At 36.3% G+C, this 18,576-nt stretch overlaps 1 protein-coding gene across 2 annotated transcripts in view; it reads left to right on the top strand.

Annotated features, from left to right (window-relative positions):
* Positions 1-17,026, top strand: part of TNKS2 (tankyrase 2) — a 28,933-nt gene extending 11,907 nt beyond the window's left edge. For both annotated transcript variants that reach the window (XM_015633426.3, XM_015633427.3), the window contains exons 9-27: positions 679-800; positions 1,301-1,392; positions 1,483-1,561; positions 2,512-2,683; positions 3,217-3,296; positions 4,218-4,363; positions 4,743-4,908; positions 5,208-5,427; positions 5,825-5,934; positions 6,623-6,811; positions 7,564-7,816; positions 8,430-8,512; positions 9,074-9,194; positions 10,103-10,200; positions 10,845-10,919; positions 11,923-12,028; positions 12,653-12,839; positions 14,133-14,289; positions 14,582-17,026. In XM_015633426.3, the coding sequence (XP_015488912.1) occupies positions 679-800; positions 1,301-1,392; positions 1,483-1,561; positions 2,512-2,683; positions 3,217-3,296; positions 4,218-4,363; positions 4,743-4,908; positions 5,208-5,427; positions 5,825-5,934; positions 6,623-6,811; positions 7,564-7,816; positions 8,430-8,512; positions 9,074-9,194; positions 10,103-10,200; positions 10,845-10,919; positions 11,923-12,028; positions 12,653-12,839; positions 14,133-14,289; positions 14,582-14,644 (2,519 nt within the window). In that variant the 3' untranslated portion in view covers positions 14,645-17,026. The remainder of the gene's footprint in view (positions 1-678; positions 801-1,300; positions 1,393-1,482; positions 1,562-2,511; positions 2,684-3,216; positions 3,297-4,217; positions 4,364-4,742; positions 4,909-5,207; positions 5,428-5,824; positions 5,935-6,622; positions 6,812-7,563; positions 7,817-8,429; positions 8,513-9,073; positions 9,195-10,102; positions 10,201-10,844; positions 10,920-11,922; positions 12,029-12,652; positions 12,840-14,132; positions 14,290-14,581) is intronic.
* Positions 17,027-18,576: the final 1,550 nt, after the last annotated feature.

Consider the following 18,576-nt stretch of genomic DNA (forward strand, 5'->3'; position numbering starts at 1 on the left):
AACTTTTCCCCTATTACATGCTTTCCTTCATGACCTTGTCAATACACTTTGATTTCCTGTACTTGTTTCTGTTATTGCATCAAGATTGTTGAAATACTAATTTTTATTCCACAGGTTTTTATTTGAAGAAAAGAAAAAATAACTTTTTTTAAGTGCTGAATATGTTTGAGTGTCCCACAATCACTCAAAGTTCAAGGAAGTAGATGAAGGGCATTGATTTTTGTCCAGCAAACTTTAAGAGTTGAAAAGAGTGACCTCCGATTCCGTCCTTGAGTGATCAAACAATAACTTTCTGGGATATTTACAAAACTTGTCTAGGCTTCATGCTAGCATCTAGAAATGGTTCTCCAAGAATAGATCAGAAGTAGGGATTTTTGTATGCTTGAGTTAGCATCTATGTGAACAGTTTAACTTAGAGTTGTGAGTGAAATAGATCTTGTGCAGCAAGTTTGGATGTGTTTGGCTTTGGTTTAGAAACAAAGCAAAATTTGTGTAGTGTTTGGACTTAACTAACAAGTTCTGTAAAGTGATATAATAGCTTGACTTGGAAATGTGTGCTCCATGGTCTGCTGAATAAAATTAATTTATTTTTTTTTTTTAACTAAAAGAAGCAATTCTCTTGATTCTTCTTGAGCCAAGGAGTGTAACCCTCTGCTATGTATTTCTTTGTTTTTAAAGATGAATTCAAAGGTCACTCACTGCTACAGGCCGCAAGAGAATCAGATGTAGCTCGTATAAAGAAACATCTTTCTTTGGAAACAGTGAACTTCAAGCATCCTCAGACACATGAGACAGCATTGGTAATATATCAGGATTTATTAATGGTTTTCTATATAATGTGGCTAACCTAAGCATACTAGGTAATAGTTTAGCAATAAATACTGCAGTGTCAAGTTGTAATTGAGACCACTCTGGAATATCTAGTGTCTAGTTAAGCAAATACCACTGATTAATACTTGGTTCTTAATGATAAGACTTATATAAATTATTTAGGCCTGTTTAGGATGTCTAAATGACTGGGTTTCATAAAACAGTCTCATTTTAAGCAATACCAAGCTATGTATGTTAGCTTTGTTTTATGGTTTCCAGCAGTTATTAGAAAGGGGAGTTCTTGAAAATACCAAAGTAAATTCAAAAGCTTATGGGAAATCTTCCAAATAAATCAGCTTCTATGTGTTTTGGCCGGGGGGGGGGTGTTGTCTTTGTACACCACCAGCTTTTAACCGCCAGCTGATCAGCAAGTAGTAAAACCTGGATATTGATAGCTGGTCATTAATTGTAAACTTTTTTATGTTTACAGCACTGTGCTGCTGCATCTCCATATCCTAAGAGGAAACAAGTATGTGAATTGCTGCTGAGGAAAGGGGCCAATATCAATGAAAAAACAAAAGAGTGAGTGGTAACAAATGAATACTCTTAACTCTTTGTTTAGAAGATTTTGCAAAATACATTTTGAATTTTTCCTTTTTTCTTTTTTTAAAGCTTCTTGACACCTCTGCATGTGGCATCAGAAAAGGCTCATAATGATGTTGTTGAAGTAGTTGTGAAACATGAAGCTAAGGTATGAGTATCACACTTTCCTTGACATTCATGTACTATACAAGTTTTTGTACCATGAGAATGAACAGCTTTTGTAAAATAATTCATTTTGGAAGGTTCTAAATTTATAGACGTCAGCTATAGGCCATCAATCCATCAGTACGGACCTATACATTATAGAATCATTGTTGGTTTGGTCCTGTTTTTAAGAAATGCAGATACAGTTCTCTCTCTGTGTGAGTGGAAAACTCTCAAAGTGTCTTACTCAGTGCTTCATTGTCCAGCAGGATTAATAGAATACATAAAGAAAAAAAGTGGGAGGTGTATATGAACTGCAGGAAGCTAAACTGAACTGTGTGACAGATAGACTTTACATGATGTTGTATGCAGTAAAAAGTAAAATGAAGGCAAAATGTTGTCATAACACACTGATTAGTTCAAACTTCCACAAAAACAAAATGTGGAAAGGAGAGACTCTGCAGTGCTTGAGCCCTCCAAGATTGGGAGCTGAATCTCTCTCATGGAAATTTGATTATAGCCTGACTGCTGTGAAGTTTCTGAAACTTCACAGGAAGAGTATGGAATAAAACTAAGGTTTGGGTTCAGAGTTTTAAATTGTTGAGTACACTTTGACTGAGCCAACACATAGGAAGTCCTCAGTCTCAGAAACCACAATAAGCTAATGCAAGGTGAAAACTGTTCTGCATGTTAGCACTGAAGATCTGTACTGCGAGGAGCAAAATAGTTAATTACTCCTGTTTGTGGTAAAAGTGCACTGGATTATTCCCATGCCTTTAAAAGGGGGCTACTTTTTGAATAGTTTTTGTTTGAAATGTCATAATCTTTGGAAATACACTAAATATGTTATTTTTACTAAAGTAATGATACTACCTGTGAAATGTTCCCAGTCAGCAATATAAACATCTTTGATACTAACTTGATGGTGGTATTTCTTGTCTGTGTTATTTTTAGGTTAATGCATTAGATAATCTTGGCCAGACCTCTCTTCATAGAGCAGCACATTGCGGTCATCTTCAGACGTGCAGGTTGCTGCTGAGTTCTGGATGTGATCCCTCCATTGTGTCTCTGCAGGGCTTTACAGCCTTACAAATGGGGACTGAAAGTGTGCAACAGCTACTACAAGGTATGATGAGTTATTCAGGATCCACTGTGGTGCTTCATTTTACTTGTCCAAGTGCTGTCAAATAATAGTGAAGACTAGTCAACAAAAAAAATGTTCTATAGAAGATACTGTTAGGTGATGTTTGTAGGGTGGGGAGTATCTTAAAGGTAGAAAATAAGTTTCCAAAACAAAAAATGCTTGCTTTGCATTTATGAGTGGAAGCAACAGTATACATGGATTTTCAAGAGTAAGGTTTGGACATTATAATACATACATAAACTTGATCTGGTCTAATTCTGAAACTGAAATAAGATTTTTTTTTTAGTTCCACAATATTCCAAAACATACAGGAAGCACGTTGCTGAAGTCAGCTTCCAAATACTATTAGCTCTAGCAGCTATACTTGTAGATGGTAAACAGAGACAAAACTTGTCATTAATTGGTTAACTTTATTTCAGGGATTTCCCTTTAAAAAAACTCAAGTTATTTCCTGTCTTAACAAATTTCTTCAACTGCCTAAACTTACTTGTCATGCAATTTCATTTATTTTGCAGAAGGTATCCCATTAGGTAATTCTGATGCAGATCGACAATTGCTGGAGGCTGCAAAGGCTGGAGATGTGGATACCGTAAAAGTAAGCTTAAACTTCTCCTTAAAAATAAGAGGGAATTTGTCATAGTTTAACCTCAGCCAGCAATCAAGCCCCACAAAGCTGCTTGGTCAATTTCCCCCCAGCAGGTTGAGATAAAAGCAGTTTAATAGACAAAGCAAAAGCCACTCTTGCAGGAAAAGTAGAATAAGGAATTAATTCACTTCTTCCTGTGGGGGGGCAGGTGTTCAGCCATTCCCAGGAGAGCAAGGCTCCATCTCAGTTAACAGTGACTTGGGAAGACAAATTCCAGCACGAGAAATGTTCTCCCCTTCCTCCTTGTTCCCCCACTTTATGTGCTGAGCATGATGCCATTGGGTCTGGAATATCCCCTTGGTCACTTGGGGTCACCTGTCCTGGCTGTGTCTCCCCCCAGCCTCCTTGCCAGTGTGGCAGCATGAAAAGGCCTTGGCTCTGTGTGAGCCCTGCTCAGCAATGACAACATCTCTGTATTATCAGCCCTGTGTGCAGCACAAATCCAAAACACAGCCCCATACCAGCCACTGTGAAGAAAATTAACTCCACCTCAGCCAAAATAGCACAGAATTATATGTCAGTGTATAATTTCTCAAAGCAAGCAATCAAACAGCCCTTCACTGACTGCTTTAGAATTATGATCTGTCCTAAAACCTTTGTATTGTACAATTGTTACGGATTACAGAGTACGGCATTCATCACCTCCAGATGTTTGCCTTATATAAAAAGCGTTAATAAGTCAGAGGTGTGGCTTTGGGAGTGGGTGGATTTTTTTTCTTAGGGCACAATCTGTAAAAAGTAGACTGTAAAAATATTTTTTTTTAAATTGAAAACAGTTATGCAAAGTTACATGTATATAACAATATTCTATGACTAAATTAGAGGTGTCAACACTATGTAGTGACATGTGTTGTTTGGGGAAACTCACAGAAGCTGTGTACAGTCCAGAGTGTGAACTGCAGAGATATTGAAGGACGTCAGTCTACACCACTTCATTTTGCAGCTGGATATAACAGAGTATCCGTTGTGGAGTATCTTCTTCAGCATGGAGCTGATGTACATGCAAAAGATAAGGGGTAAATGCTTGAATATATATTTTCTTGGCAATTGTAATTGGTCATCTCTATCAGCTTTTAAATATTGTTAGCTGATAAGCATCCCATTTCTCTTCAGATGTTTTTTTATTTTCATGGAAACTTCTGTTACAATGAAGGTGTTAAGAATATCCAAAAGCTTTTTCTCTGGCCCTGTGCTTTTACATCTCTTTAGTGCCCTGCTGATTAAGTTTTTACTGCAATGGTTATTCCTACTGTATTAGACTGTTGGGGGTGGGGAGGAAGGTTTTGTTATGCTTTGGTATGGTCAGAGATGCATTATGTTTTAAGTTTATATTGCTTGTTGAAAAAAATACCCTATTTTTAAAGAGAGTTTTTTTCTTCTTATAATTGTTTCCAGAGGACTTGTCCCTTTACATAATGCCTGCTCATATGGTCACTATGAAGTTGCAGAACTGTTGGTTAAACATGGTGCAGTTGTCAACGTAGCTGACTTGTGGAAATTCACTCCCTTGCATGAAGCTGCAGCAAAAGGAAAATACGAGATTTGCAAACTCCTGTTACAGGTATTACATATGCTGGAGGGAGATAACTTTCTTTTCTTTCTTGCTCACTTCGAAACTTAAATGGACTTCTTTGAGAAATTGATTTGTGGTTTCTAAATTATTGTATGTATTGTATTATTGAATGTTTTCAGTAAGAGATACTGTTAGCACCTGTATTGTCCTCTCTCACACAATAAATGGAAGGCTCTCTGCAGGATTCCAATATGTGTTAGAATATTTGCTCAACAATGCATTGGATGCCTAAGATGCAGCACATTTATTCTACTGACATACTTATCACCTGTTTTTGGTGTGCACAGCATGGGGCTGACCCTACTAAGAAAAACAGGGATGGAAATACTCCTCTGGACCTTGTTAAAGATGGTGATACTGATATTCAAGACCTACTTAGAGGAGATGCAGCTCTCCTCGATGCTGCAAAGAAAGGTTGTTTGGCCCGAGTAAAAAAGCTCTGTTCACCTGACAATGTCAACTGTCGGGACACACAAGGACGGCATTCAACACCACTACATTTAGCAGGTCAGTGTTCTAATTAACTGGTTTGATCAGTTATTAATTACTGTGCCTGAGCTTCCTATGTCTGTACAAGTTTGGAGTGTAGCCTCAAGCTGGATGATTTAGTACGTTTTCTTTAAAAAAAATTAGTATCTTATGCATATTAATCTTATGTTGCTTTTGAAACTGTTTAAGTATTTTCCTGTTCTGTCTAGCCAGACAGGATCTTTTATTGTTTATTGACAGGTTTTAAAACCAAATACTCGTAAGGTAATGCTGTCCTTTGTACTAGGTATTACACTGTCTTCACTGGGATTGACAATTTAATTTACTTTCAAGTAATTTAAGTGAATTACTACTTCTTCACAGCCTGTTGGGGGTGGTGTTTTAATTCTGTTTATTCTGTCCTTCTGCATTCCAGCTGGTTACAATAATTTGGAGGTTGCAGAATACCTGTTGCAGCATGGAGCAGATGTGAATGCACAGGATAAAGGAGGCTTGATTCCACTGCATAATGCAGCATCTTATGGGGTAAATATGTCAAACTTTGAGACTTTATTTATTAAAAAAAAAAAAGAAGATACATTGACAGCATTTTGAGCCTCTGTAGAATGCTTTTAGTATTGAGTTATAATGTAATCTTATTTGTAAGACAGAATGAATAATTAGATCACAGCTTATGTTATAGGTAAAGACTTCTATGAATTTATGAAATCACAAATGTAGTTTTCTGACCATGAACAACACCTAAAAAGCCATCAGGCTGAAAGGTGTTCTATAAAATGCCTTTTCTTACCTATGCCAGTCAGGTTTTATCAGGAAGATCTAACTTTCACTTACATGACTGCTCTTGAGACAGCAATTCTTTTTGTAAACTTCCTGAATCTTTATCCTTGAATCAAGTCTTTAACCAAAATAGTTGGAGAACTTTCCAAACTGGAAGTTCAAAATCAGGCTTTTTTCCTTTCAGATTCCTCTGGATTTGGACTTTTGTTTTACTCTGTCCTTTTTTCACAAGAGAACAAACTTACTTAACTTTTTGCTGGTATGTCATAGGTGAGGAAGAAAGCACCTTGCTTTAATACTTTTTAAAATCATGATTAAATGCTTTCTAAGAAAATTGAAAATTACTCTGATTACAGAGAAATAACAGTAATAGTTCTGAAATATTTTAGGACACTGGTACCTTGGAATTTAACAGTTATCTTTACTTTTCCAGCATGTTGATGTAGCAGCTTTACTTATAAAGTATAATGCATGTGTGAACGCTACAGACAAGTGGGCTTTCACACCACTTCATGAAGCAGCCCAGAAAGGAAGGACTCAGCTTTGTGCCTTGTTGCTGGCACATGGGGCTGATCCTACTCTGAAAAACCAAGAAGGACAAACACCGTTGGACCTGGTCACTGTAAGTGATGGGGCTCCTCTTAGGAAATCTGTACTTACCTATGTGTGACACCTCATTCTGAAGTAATACAACCACTTCTGCAAAGTTTAAAATACTGTGGTTTCTGTGGGGTTTGTATGTGCCTGGCAAGGGAAGTCAATAGAGCTTTCTAAACCTTCTTTAAATAATTTATTGCTTCAGGCATCTTATTTCAGTATGGAGTTGGGGGGGGGAAAACCTCAGAATGCTAACAAAATGAATTAATGGTTTGTAATTTGATGCTTTGAATTCACTGCTTATAGTTTGACTAATACAAAAATTATGAGAATAAAGTATAAGCAAATGTTGTAGCAGCATAAATTGAAGAAACTGTCTGGTTAAGTTTTTAGGGGTGTTTTTTCTAAGTATTATAATGTAATCCAAAACTACACTCAGAGTAACTGTTTTGTTTCATAAATTCTGTTTGCCAATAGAAGCTTCTGTTCATTTTTTGTAGCAAATTAATTCTGTTTAACTGCCCTTAATTTTTTTTCAAAATATTGAAGATTTTACTTTTTACCTTTTTGCAGCTTTTATGTATAAACATTTTACAGTTTCGTGTATGCTGTTGGCAGAAAAGATCATTTGTAAGCTGCATTGTAAAGTGCATGTTTTCCCAATACTATTTTGCAGTGTACTTAAGAAATCTGATATAATGATATAATTCTAAGAAAAAAAGGAAAAATTGTGTAAAAGTGTTCCTCTGTTTTGATGAGTTGTTTTCTGTTCTTTAGGCAGACGATGTCAGTGCATTACTGACAGCAGCAATGCCTCCTTCTGCCTTACCAACTTGCTACAAACCTCAGGTTATAAGTGTGTCCCAGACTACAGGTTCTGCAGCTGATTCCCTCTCTTCTGTTCCATCCAGTCCATCCAGTCTGTCTGCTGCAAGTAGTCTTGACAACTTATCTGGTAGTTTTTCTGAACTTCCTTCTGTTGTTGGCACAAACTGTGCAGAGGGAGCTACTGTTCTGGAGAAAAAAGAAGGTGAGGCTTTCTTAGGGGTGAATGACATTTCTTAACAAGTGGTATAAAGAACGTCGAGGTGTGAAATTTCCCTTCATAGAGTTATTATGGCATATGCAATATTTACATTCCTTATGATGTCATTAATGAGGAACAAAAGTCTGAAAGTCTTGTAATATAAGATTTTACTGTTTTCCCCTTACAGAGCCTTTAAAATGTTTCTGAACAGAACCAATATGGTGAATTGTGTTTTAAAAGAGAAGTCAAATTAAATTTGGCTGGATACCAAGCAGTATTTTACTGCAAATTTTATCTTATTTTTAAGAGGCTGTTCTTAGATCAGGTATCGTAAAAGGTTACTTCTATGACATTTTACTTGTCAATATATTTTCTGTAGTAACTTGCATTTCTGGTAGCTGGTTGGCTTCTTCTGTGGAAACACAAAGACTGCTCTTAGGGAAGTAGAAGAGCAGATTAAGTTGCTGCTGGTTAGTGATACATATATTTAATCCACATCTGCAAAAGACTAGGAATTTCTGTCTCTCTCATTATTGCCACAGACAGGGGGAGATGTGTGTGCCTTATTTTACAGTACAGGTATGAATGTACATTGTCAGTTTTTCTTCTTATCCAGTTTCAGGTGTAGATTTTAGCATTAATCAGTTTGTGCGGAACCTTGGCCTTGATCATCTAATTGACATATTTGAGAGAGAACAGGTAAGTGGTTATATTTATTTCCAAATACACTGGACCAGAAAGCAATGGAATAAATAACAACTAGTTAGTATAATGCAGTAAGATTTTAAGTGAGTGACTGTCAAAATGAATGTAATGAAGGAAAGGCCTCTAACTGGATTTTTAACTGATACATAAAATAAATGTATTTTTATAGATTAACAGATGGGGGCAGTACTGTTCATATCAATTTAACAGTTGTAGCAGCGTTTCCTTTCAGTGGTATAAATGGTAGGGGGAATTAGTAGTCTGTGTTAATTAGTAATTTCAGTGTTTGTTTGAATACATCTAGAAGAGTATTTCTTGATCAGAAACATGATCCTTGCAAGTAATGCAAGTTACAATTTTTAATTTGTAGCATGTTCATTTAACACAAAAAGTTAGAATAAAGTAGTTGAGTAAAATACAGAAGTAATACACTCAAGCCTATTATGTTCCTGTTCTTTTCACACTTGCTTTTTCTCACAGCTGTTGTGAGGTATATTTTCACTGGCAGTTGGCATTTGTTCCAGTATAAAAAACATGGTCTTGCTTTCATTATAGATAACATTGGATGTATTGGTTGAAATGGGACACAAAGAATTGAAGGAAATTGGCATTAATGCTTATGGCCATAGGCATAAAATCATCAAAGGAGTCGAAAGACTTATTTCTGGACAACAAGGTATATGGTTATTTTAAATTGTCACATAATACTGCCTTTACATAATCAATTTTAATAAATTACTTATATTATTCCAAATTGTAACTCATTAAAAAGAATATAAATAACATATTTATCAGGTAATAAAACCTGACCTAGAAAATGGCACTTCAAATGATAAGAGTATCTTCTGACTTGAGACTTGAGTATTTGTTATTTATGCTGTGAATTACTGTGAATTTTGCCTTTCAGTTCTCTGATTTATATTTTTTCTCTATGGTCATTCTTTTGTGTTTACTTAGGCAAAATGTTGATCTAGTGCAAAATGCTCATAATAAGCTCCTTGATAGAGTATTTATCTTCATGAAAGCACTCCGAAGAGCAGAGCACATTCTGTTGATGAGTTCAGGCCTGTTTTGTTCTGTTTGTTGGGTCCTGCCACGGAATGCCAGTCTGCTCACTCAGAAAGCCAGCTGAAATTCCTACACTTTTCTTTAAAAACAGAGTTGGTGTGCTTTCAGTGAACCAAAATTAACGTAATTGCTTTATTCAACAACTTTAGCTTACATGGAAATTACTGCTAAAGCCTCTTTATTTAATACCAGCACAGTCCCAGCAGTCCTGAATTCACTGTTGATGATGCCATTGCCACTAGTTTTGGCCTGTGTATAGGGACTGGTTTTTCACTGTTTCACTGCCTGGAGTTGGAATGAATTCTGAAGTAAGCAAGTGCTTAAAAGTATTTCCCTTGTTGTGTGTATTAGTATACTGAGCTAAGCATGGACAAATGGGTTAGTGCATCTGAAATGATGATTCTTGCTGAGAGGAGGACCAATCAGTGTCCACAGATCAGAGAAAACAACTGCAGTTTCTGAAACTGTGTTTTATTACATTCATACACATTTTGCTGTGTTTTATTAAATTCACAGGACTTAACCCATACTTAACTCTAAATACTTCTGCTAGTGGAACTATTCTCATAGACCTTTCCACCGAAGACAAGGAATTTCAGTCAGTAGAAGAAGAGGTAAACGCCATTCTTTCTAGTCCCTCAGTATTTTTGCTATTGCTACTAAAGAAGTAAATAAAGAAGTATTGCTAGACAATTTAACAGTGCAGTGAACATTGCTAAGTTTAAGAATTTGCATGACAATACTTCAGATTCCTGACTTTGACTGCACCACTTCTAATCTGTGCTCATGATGTCTGTAACTTTTTACTTTCTTATGTTATTATTGGTTGTACTATTTTTAAAGCCTCTACTATATATCAAATCTCTTCAGTGTAACATAAATTCTATGCAACCAGTGGACTGTCCACTTGTCATACGTGGTTTTACATCACTTTCTTTCAAAGTGCTGTAATCACATAAGGCAAAATTCTGAACAAACACAGTTTTGAAGAGATTAGTGACAGTCTTCTCCAGTTCGAAAACTAGACCATGGAGCACTCAAAATATGTTGTTTTTTTTTTTTTAGATCATTAAACCTGTTCATGTGTCTTCACAAAATCTGGCATTACTTAACAACCAGTCACCTAAAAATTTCTCTTACGATTGGTAATTGTGTTAACACATAATTAGTTCTTTTCATATTTGACTTGTGTAATTAAACCTGTGTTGAATGTTTACTGAAAGAATGTAATCCTCTTTAAAAAATTCTCAATTTTCAGATGCAGAGTACTGTCCGAGAGCACAGAGATGGAGGACATGCTGGTGGTGTCTTCAATAGATACAACATCTTAAAGGTGCCTGTTGTTCTTTATGGCCAGTGGTTTTACACCTTTGGAGTTTTGTCTGAAAGGAACATATTAATAAAATGTTCTACACTTGTTTGAGTTCTGTAATGTGACAAAATGTGTCATTCTGAGACATGCACAGGATAAAGATCATCTTCTAGGGGAATTCAAAGACTTAAGTTTATATGGAAAAGGTTCTTATGGGTTAATAGTCAGGAAGAAATTTAATGAGGAATTGACATAGAAAGATCTCACTGAAAACTGGAGAATTTTTCAAGAAAAAGGCAGAAGGTTTTATAGGAAACAGAAGAGGGTGTCTTTTGAGGGAGAATGGCAGGAAAAAAAACACAGGAATAAAAAGCAAAACTTGAATTCTTATTTTGGCTTGATTTAACATCAAATGAGTGTAAAAAAAACAAGCAGTAGACTTTAAATAATCCAATGTAATTTTGGTTTGTATTTATGTGGTTTTCCTTTTGAAGTAACTGTAATTTTCATTAATATCATAAATATTTTGATTTTCTAGCAAGTACTACTAAGTTGTAGTCTGAAATGAAGTTACAGTGGAATTGCTGTGCTGTATCTATGTGCACAAGACTTTGCAATGCCCAGCATACCTCTGCAGGGAGTTTGTAATTTACTTTCTTTTAGAAGTGCTTCACAAGTGTTCATGGAAGACATTTCTTAATTTACTGGTTGATCTTTTTACTAGTGATTTAGCATAAAAAAAAATATGACTGAGCCTGCTACATTTAAATTAGAGTATTTAATTTAAGGATTATTAACTAGGGGCTCTGTAAAATGAATAGGTTCTTAAGTATATAGCTATTATTTACTTGTCATACTACAACAATCAGTTTATGCAGGATAAGTCAATTTTTGTTTCATTGAGTCCCAAGGAAAGTATTCTTCCAGTGGCAGTGTAACTGTACTGTAGTGTAGTGCCTATAACTTGGTTATTCAGCTGTCCAGTAAAGTGAACAGTTTTTCCATGTCATTTTGACTGTTTCAGATTCAGAAAGTGTGCAACAAAAAACTATGGGAAAGATACACTCACAGGAGGAAAGAGGTCTCTGAGGAGAATCATAACCATGCCAATGAAAGGATGCTGTTTCATGGTGAGAATTTGAAATGCACTTTACAAACTTAGTTCACCATCAGCACTCTATTGTTGGAGGGTTTCTGCTGTCTCAAAGTAAATTTCCTCAGTGGAAGTAGGTTCTAGGTTTTAGGTGAGTTTTTATGAACGAGTGTTTGTGTGTTTCACAAAGGATGGTAAAATGTACTGTATCATTGTTCTGAAATTTGCATCTCCTTGTGTCCTCCTGGAGGGGACCTGAAAGATCTAAGTGAAAACATTTAAGCAGTTATGAATGAAGATTAAGTAGTGTGCCTCCTCAAGTCTGTTTTATCAACTGTATCGCCAAAATTGTTGAAGGTCAAACTTTATTCTGTTAAGGATTGTTTTGGGGTGGGATTTTTTTGTTTGTTTTCTTGGATTATAAGTTGATAAGTTAGTTTTGTTCAGCATTCTAGAAAAGATAGCTTATCATTATCAAGGTAAAGCCAATTGAAGTTTTTCCTGTGCACAAATACAGAGTTTGTCCCGGTGAGCGAAATTCACAGTGTGTGTTCATAAGAAGGCTACGTAGTTCCCAACACAATGGGAATGAGTGATTGAATTGTGTCATGTACAAAAATCTGTGAACTGTCTTTTCAATATTTTGCTTCCTTTCTCTTAGGCTCCCCGTTTGTGAATGCAATCATTCACAAAGGCTTTGATGAGAGACATGCCTATATAGGCGGCATGTTTGGAGCTGGGATTTATTTTGCTGAGAATTCTTCCAAAAGCAATCAGTATGTGTATGGAATTGGAGGTGGCACTGGATGTCCAATTCACAAAGATAGATCTTGCTATGTTTGCCACAGGTAAGTCCCTTGAAAGACTCTGATTTTGCTTTTGTATATTGTGTCCTAGACTATCAGTGCAGCAGTTTCTCTCTGAAGAAGGATTTGCTTGGTAACCAGACCTTCTCAGTGCTCTCTGTGTGCTGGGCCTAGCAGAAACTTTCAGAAAACTGAAAGAACTCCTAAAGAACTTTCGATCATCTTCAGTGCATTTAATCATATCTTTACCCTTAACTTACTATAAAAGTCAGACTTACAGAGACAGAAAATTAAGAGGATCTGCTAGATGCTTATGTGAAAGATGCAGCAATATGAGAGTTTAGTTCATTGCCTTTTACAGAGAAAGGAGAGATTCAGAAATATTCAAATGCAGTATTTCTTCAAGGGGGATGTACTTTGTAACAGTCAGCCCTCACATCACTGCTTTTTCACACACTGAAGTAGAGACGTGGATTTGGGTCTTCTGCCACTAACTGAGTTCTTGAATCCACTTTTCAACAGAAACACCTGTTATGTCTTACCAACACCATCAGTACAGAATAAACTCTTAGGTCATGGAGTCAGTTTTGGTGATGACAGTCATTTCAGAAGAATATTTAGTGTTTGTGTGTATCCTGGTTTTTTTTTATTCTTTTCTGGCATTTAAATAATGAGGATTGTCTTTTGGAGTTACAGAGGATGTCAAGAGTTTTTTCATGCTTTCTAAAGTTTTAAATAAGAAGGGGGTTTTAGTTTGTCTTCGACAAAGAGTGAGAAAAGCAAAAGTTTTGGCAGAGTGAAATGGTACATTATCTTGGTCTATAAAAATGCCAGGATTCTATTGTCATTGCAGTTGGCACATGTGTACATAAATAAGAGCCCTTGTTGAGTCTTTTAATAGTGAAAACAGCATAACAAACTGACAAATGCTAGTCTGACATATTTTGCATTGACCTAGAGTTTGCACTTGGCCTTGATGTTGACTTGGCTGTTGGATACAAATCTAGCATTAGAACACTGGTGAATTATGTTGTCAGGATGAGTAATGGGGGAGGGGATAAAAAACTTTCTCCTAAAAAATGCAAAAAAATAAAAAAAACAAGTAACAGATAAAAGGTGGTGACAATCTCTGAGTACATTGTTAGGCATGCTGTTTCCAGTAACTGAGATAAACATTTTTCTATGTTACTACCAACTCTTTCCTTGGGCTAGAGTGAGTGTAACATTTGTTCAGCAAAACAGAACCTGAGAAATTTATGAAGTGTGAAAGCTGCCTAAAGTTGCTTCAAGTCATAAGCATTGTGTATTCATGGTCCTTTTTCCCTTTTGACACAGGCAGTTGCTCTTCTGTCGAGTAACACTGGGCAAGTCCTTCCTGCAGTTCAGTGCAATGAAAATGGCTCATTCTCCCCCGGGACATCATTCAGTGACTGGGCGGCCCAGTGTAAATGGATTGGCATTGGCAGAATATGTCATTTACAGAGGAGAGCAGGTAAATAGCTTTTGGGTTGGTTTTACAGACTCTCTTTTGCCTTTGTCAAAGGCATGTAATGCATTGGGGTGGTTTGTGGTGCTGTGACTTGCTTTTGTCTTAGAACAAACTCCAGCTGTGCTTGCAGGTGAAAGGAGGATGCATGCTTCCTGAATGATCATGGGGTTTTTATCTTTGACATCTTGCCCTTTTTTCCTTTGGCATTAATAATTTTTTCTCCTCCCTAGCAAACATTCTGAATTTATCCAGAGAATGAAATAATAATAAACAAATGTGTGTGTCACTCTTCCAGGCTTATCCAGAGTACTTGATTACTTACCAGATTATGAAACCTGAAGCCACCACTGATGCTTAGGAAAAGTTACTTGTGGGAAACCATCAGACTTTGGATGCGAAGATATCAGTGGCTGCCATCCCAATAATTACAAGTTTTTGTTGAAAACTTCCCATTCCCAGGTGGTGTGGTAGCAAATGTGAACAAAATATACCAGTTTTGACTTGATAAAGCTTTAATAATGTACAGTATGTTTTTCTAAAATTTCAGAAATGTCCTCTTCTTCAGCACTTTAACAGATACCATTCCAGGCATAAACTGGGGTTTGGCTGTACTAAATTATAAACAAAAATTAACTTGAAACAATGGTTTTATACAATACTGCATTCAAATTAGCAGAAATTGTAATGGTCTATACAGGAATTCATTTTACTAATATTGTGTTCTTTAAAACACTGCATTTACACTGAAAACGTTTTCATTTGTAAAACTGTAAATAAGAGCTTTTGTACTAGCCTGGTATTTATTTACATTGCTTTGTAATATAAGTGTTTTAGAACTGCAATCTTGTACAAAATGTTCTTTCCAGATGTTGGTTTGTTCATCTCTGTTTTCTCATGCAAGATAGATTGTCAATTTTTTTCAGGTTTTATCACTTAATTGTGAGGGAGAAAGCAAATTTTATCTGAAGATGTTTAGAAATATCCAACTTTAGATTGAATACAAAAATTTTTGTTCTGTATTTTTATTTATGAAATATACATTCCTGAGAATGATGGGCTATGAAAATAGAATGTTCCAGACAAATGCTAAAGTGGTTTTCCACCTACTTCCTAGAGTTGCATATTTTATTTCTGTAAAACGCCTTTTGAAGTTTTTTATTTAACTATAGGTATAGTTAACCTGTATCCTCACTTCAAGGCTAGTAGGCCTTGCAAGTTACAGTTTTAGTAAATTATTTTCTTTGAATGTAGATGGAAAATTAACCTCAAGAAGTTCTTTCTTGAGTATCTTTTGCTTACATTTAAGCCAGGAAGTTAAATACTTTATTCCTAACATGAGGGCAAACAACTTGGCCTTTTTTGAATGCTTATTTTGGTAGATTAATCTACCTGTTGGTGCAGGTAGGTTAATGTGAGCATTGCAAGGTGGAAATGTTGAAAGCCATCCTGTCATCCCCTGTGTCTCTCCATGTTAATGTTCAAGCTGTGGTTGAAGCAGGTGTGTAGGAGTGTGTTTGTCTGCTTTCAGCTGAGTGGAACTGGTGGGGCTGCTCCCGGCTCAGCCAGCTGGGAGGGGAGGAGCAGCTCTGCCCCAGCAGCAGCTGCCTTTGGTAGCCCTGGTGAGGCCCCTTGGACAGAGGAAGAGTGCAAAAGGTACAGCCCCTGTCCAGGTGTCATTGGGGGTTCCTGACTGCACTCATCTGCTCAGTCAGCTCTGTCATAGCTCTCGTGTGTATTCTGCTTTTCTGCCATCTGCAGTTTTTATCTACATATTTCAAAAATATGTAAATACAAATTATAAGTTACTTGGGGTTAAAGTGGGTAGGAGTATATTTTAGTTGTTTAATATTTCTACATACAGAACACTGTCCCAGAAGACAATTTGTTTGCAGGGCATGTTACCTTACCATGGTTTTAAATGTAGTAACTGGTCAAGATAATGAAATCCTCTTGCTGATGTGGTGGTTATGTGATTATGCTCTATGTAAAAATGTATTGAACCTTACCCAGTTATGTGAGGAAACTGAATAAGATTGCAGAATTCTTGCAGAAAGTAATATTGGCTATGAATAAAAAAGGCTTTGATTTTTAGGTACTTTCTCCCAGCATGTTGCCTGTTCCTTAGGTATAGTAATGCTGGAATTTGTGTTCATGCAAAATCTGTTAATTATGTTTAAAACTTTTTTGTTATTGCTAAAATGCTTCATTCTATATAAATGATCACCTAATGTCTTGTAAAATATTGTGGTATGATAGCATTTTAAGTGGTACCACAATGTTGGTTTTGTCTGTTTGGGGATTTTTTGAGCTGTTTTTTTGCATGACATACCTTGCACTCTGAAGATGGAAGCTGTAATGATTTGATAATACTGACTGTTGAGGTGAACCTTTAATCCCTTGTGCAATTAGTTCTGCTTTACTCATCTTGAAATGTCTTTACATGTACTGTATGACATTCCATATCCATTTAACACTAAATAAATTTAATTCACTGGTTTTCTGGTTGCATGGGAGTAATTACAGATGTAGTATGTTAACCCATTGTTTTAAATGTAGGCATGCACAATGCTGTAACAAACTGCATCAGTGGAGGCAAAATCAATTACATTAAGTAGGAGAGCTTTTAATGCAGATGAAAACCTGTAAATACTGTGGCAACTTGTAGTTTGATTTATGGCTCACTAACAGCTTTAGCTAGCAGTGAAAAGGTGTTAATAATAAACCCAGAAGTATGCTTCAATTTGTGCATTTAAAACATGTTTATGTGGTCCAAAACTAAGAAAGAAAACTTGCTTACATTGGCTTTGTAAAATGGAAAAGTAACCTCAAGAGTCTTACCTTTCAGATAACTGCATGGCTGTGATACATACATGAGCAACAACAGAAGGAACTGGTTAGATCACTGGTAGTATTGCAATAAGTAATTTTATTTCAGTAGGACCATTTATATGGTGGTAGGTTTCCAAAACCAGATTTATAGAAGACTTATATAGACATGAGCACTAGAGGGCAGGAAAGCAAATGTTTTCTAAGATAGTAATGAAAATATTTAAAGGGTCTTGGGAACGTAACTGATAAAATTACTCCTGAAAATTTCACCTATCTAGGTTGTAAAAAACTAACTTTCCATTCTGCATTACATTTGTTTTTGTTCAATTAAATAATTAGTATAAAAAGAAGTGATGCAACTAAACAAATTGAAATATTAGGATTAAAAAATTTACTCGTTAGACTTTAGTTTTTAGAAATCAAAAAAACCAATTCAGCCATACTCTCTTATAGAATTGAAAAAGTTGATGATCCAGAGGTATGTTGGCATTCCTTCTGAGTGCAAATGACTGTGTATAAAGGAGTTGCCACTCTCCTTTCTACCCTGAACTTGCTCATTAGCCATGTGTGTATCTGTGAGTACACACACACTTGCTCACGCTCTGGGGAAAAAAAATAAATAAATACAAGAAGTTTTAAATGTCTTTTCCTGCAAAACTTCGTTGTCAGTGAGAGTGCTGCAGCCTAGGAGCCATGACCCCTTCTTCAGCCCATCTCCTGAACTTGATGTAATAAAATAATAAAATGGATTTTTTTTCCATTGGAAACAGCCCCATGGATGGCTTTCCTTCTGACTTCCAGTTTAAAAAAAATGACATAGAGACTTGGTTACTGTTGGGCTGAAACAACCAAGGCTGCTCTCTTGCCTTCAGTGACCTGGCAGTGAGTGTGACTGAGCCCTGCCCCTCTGTGGTTCTTGGAGCCGTGCTGAAGTAGCAGTAGGAGGTGGAGGTGGTGCCGTCAAGGGAAGTGCTACAGTGGAGGGCACAAGGGGAGGTATGTCCCTCCTCTTGCCCCTGTGCAGCAAGCATAAGCTGTGGTGCTTCTGAGGGTATTAAGGGGTTTCTTCCCTCTCCCTGTGGCTCACTAGATCAGGAAAAGCTACAGGGAGCCAGAACAGAACATAGAAGAAAAAGCATGTAGATGACTGGTTTGAAGATAACAAGTTCTGCCCTAAAAGGGACAAGGTTGGCAACTGAGAGAAGACAGGAGGGAGAGAATAGAAGAAATAATAATCTGCAAAAAAGGCAAATTCTACTGAATTTGAAATGCACTGAAAAGGCATGGTAGTAATAATAAATACAATTGTTAGGAATGGCCAAAGTAATCATAGTACATCAGCTTTTTATGCTTGACATAAATTTATGCTTGACATAAAAAAGTAAACAAAAACTGATGTGTAGACATTATAGGAATTTCAAAAGGGCTCCTCTTGAGAAGAACACACATATTTTAGAAGGG

This window comes from Parus major, chromosome 6 (genome assembly GCF_001522545.3).
Source record: "Parus major isolate Abel chromosome 6, Parus_major1.1, whole genome shotgun sequence".
In the NCBI taxonomy this organism is placed as follows: domain Eukaryota; kingdom Metazoa; phylum Chordata; class Aves; order Passeriformes; family Paridae; genus Parus; species Parus major.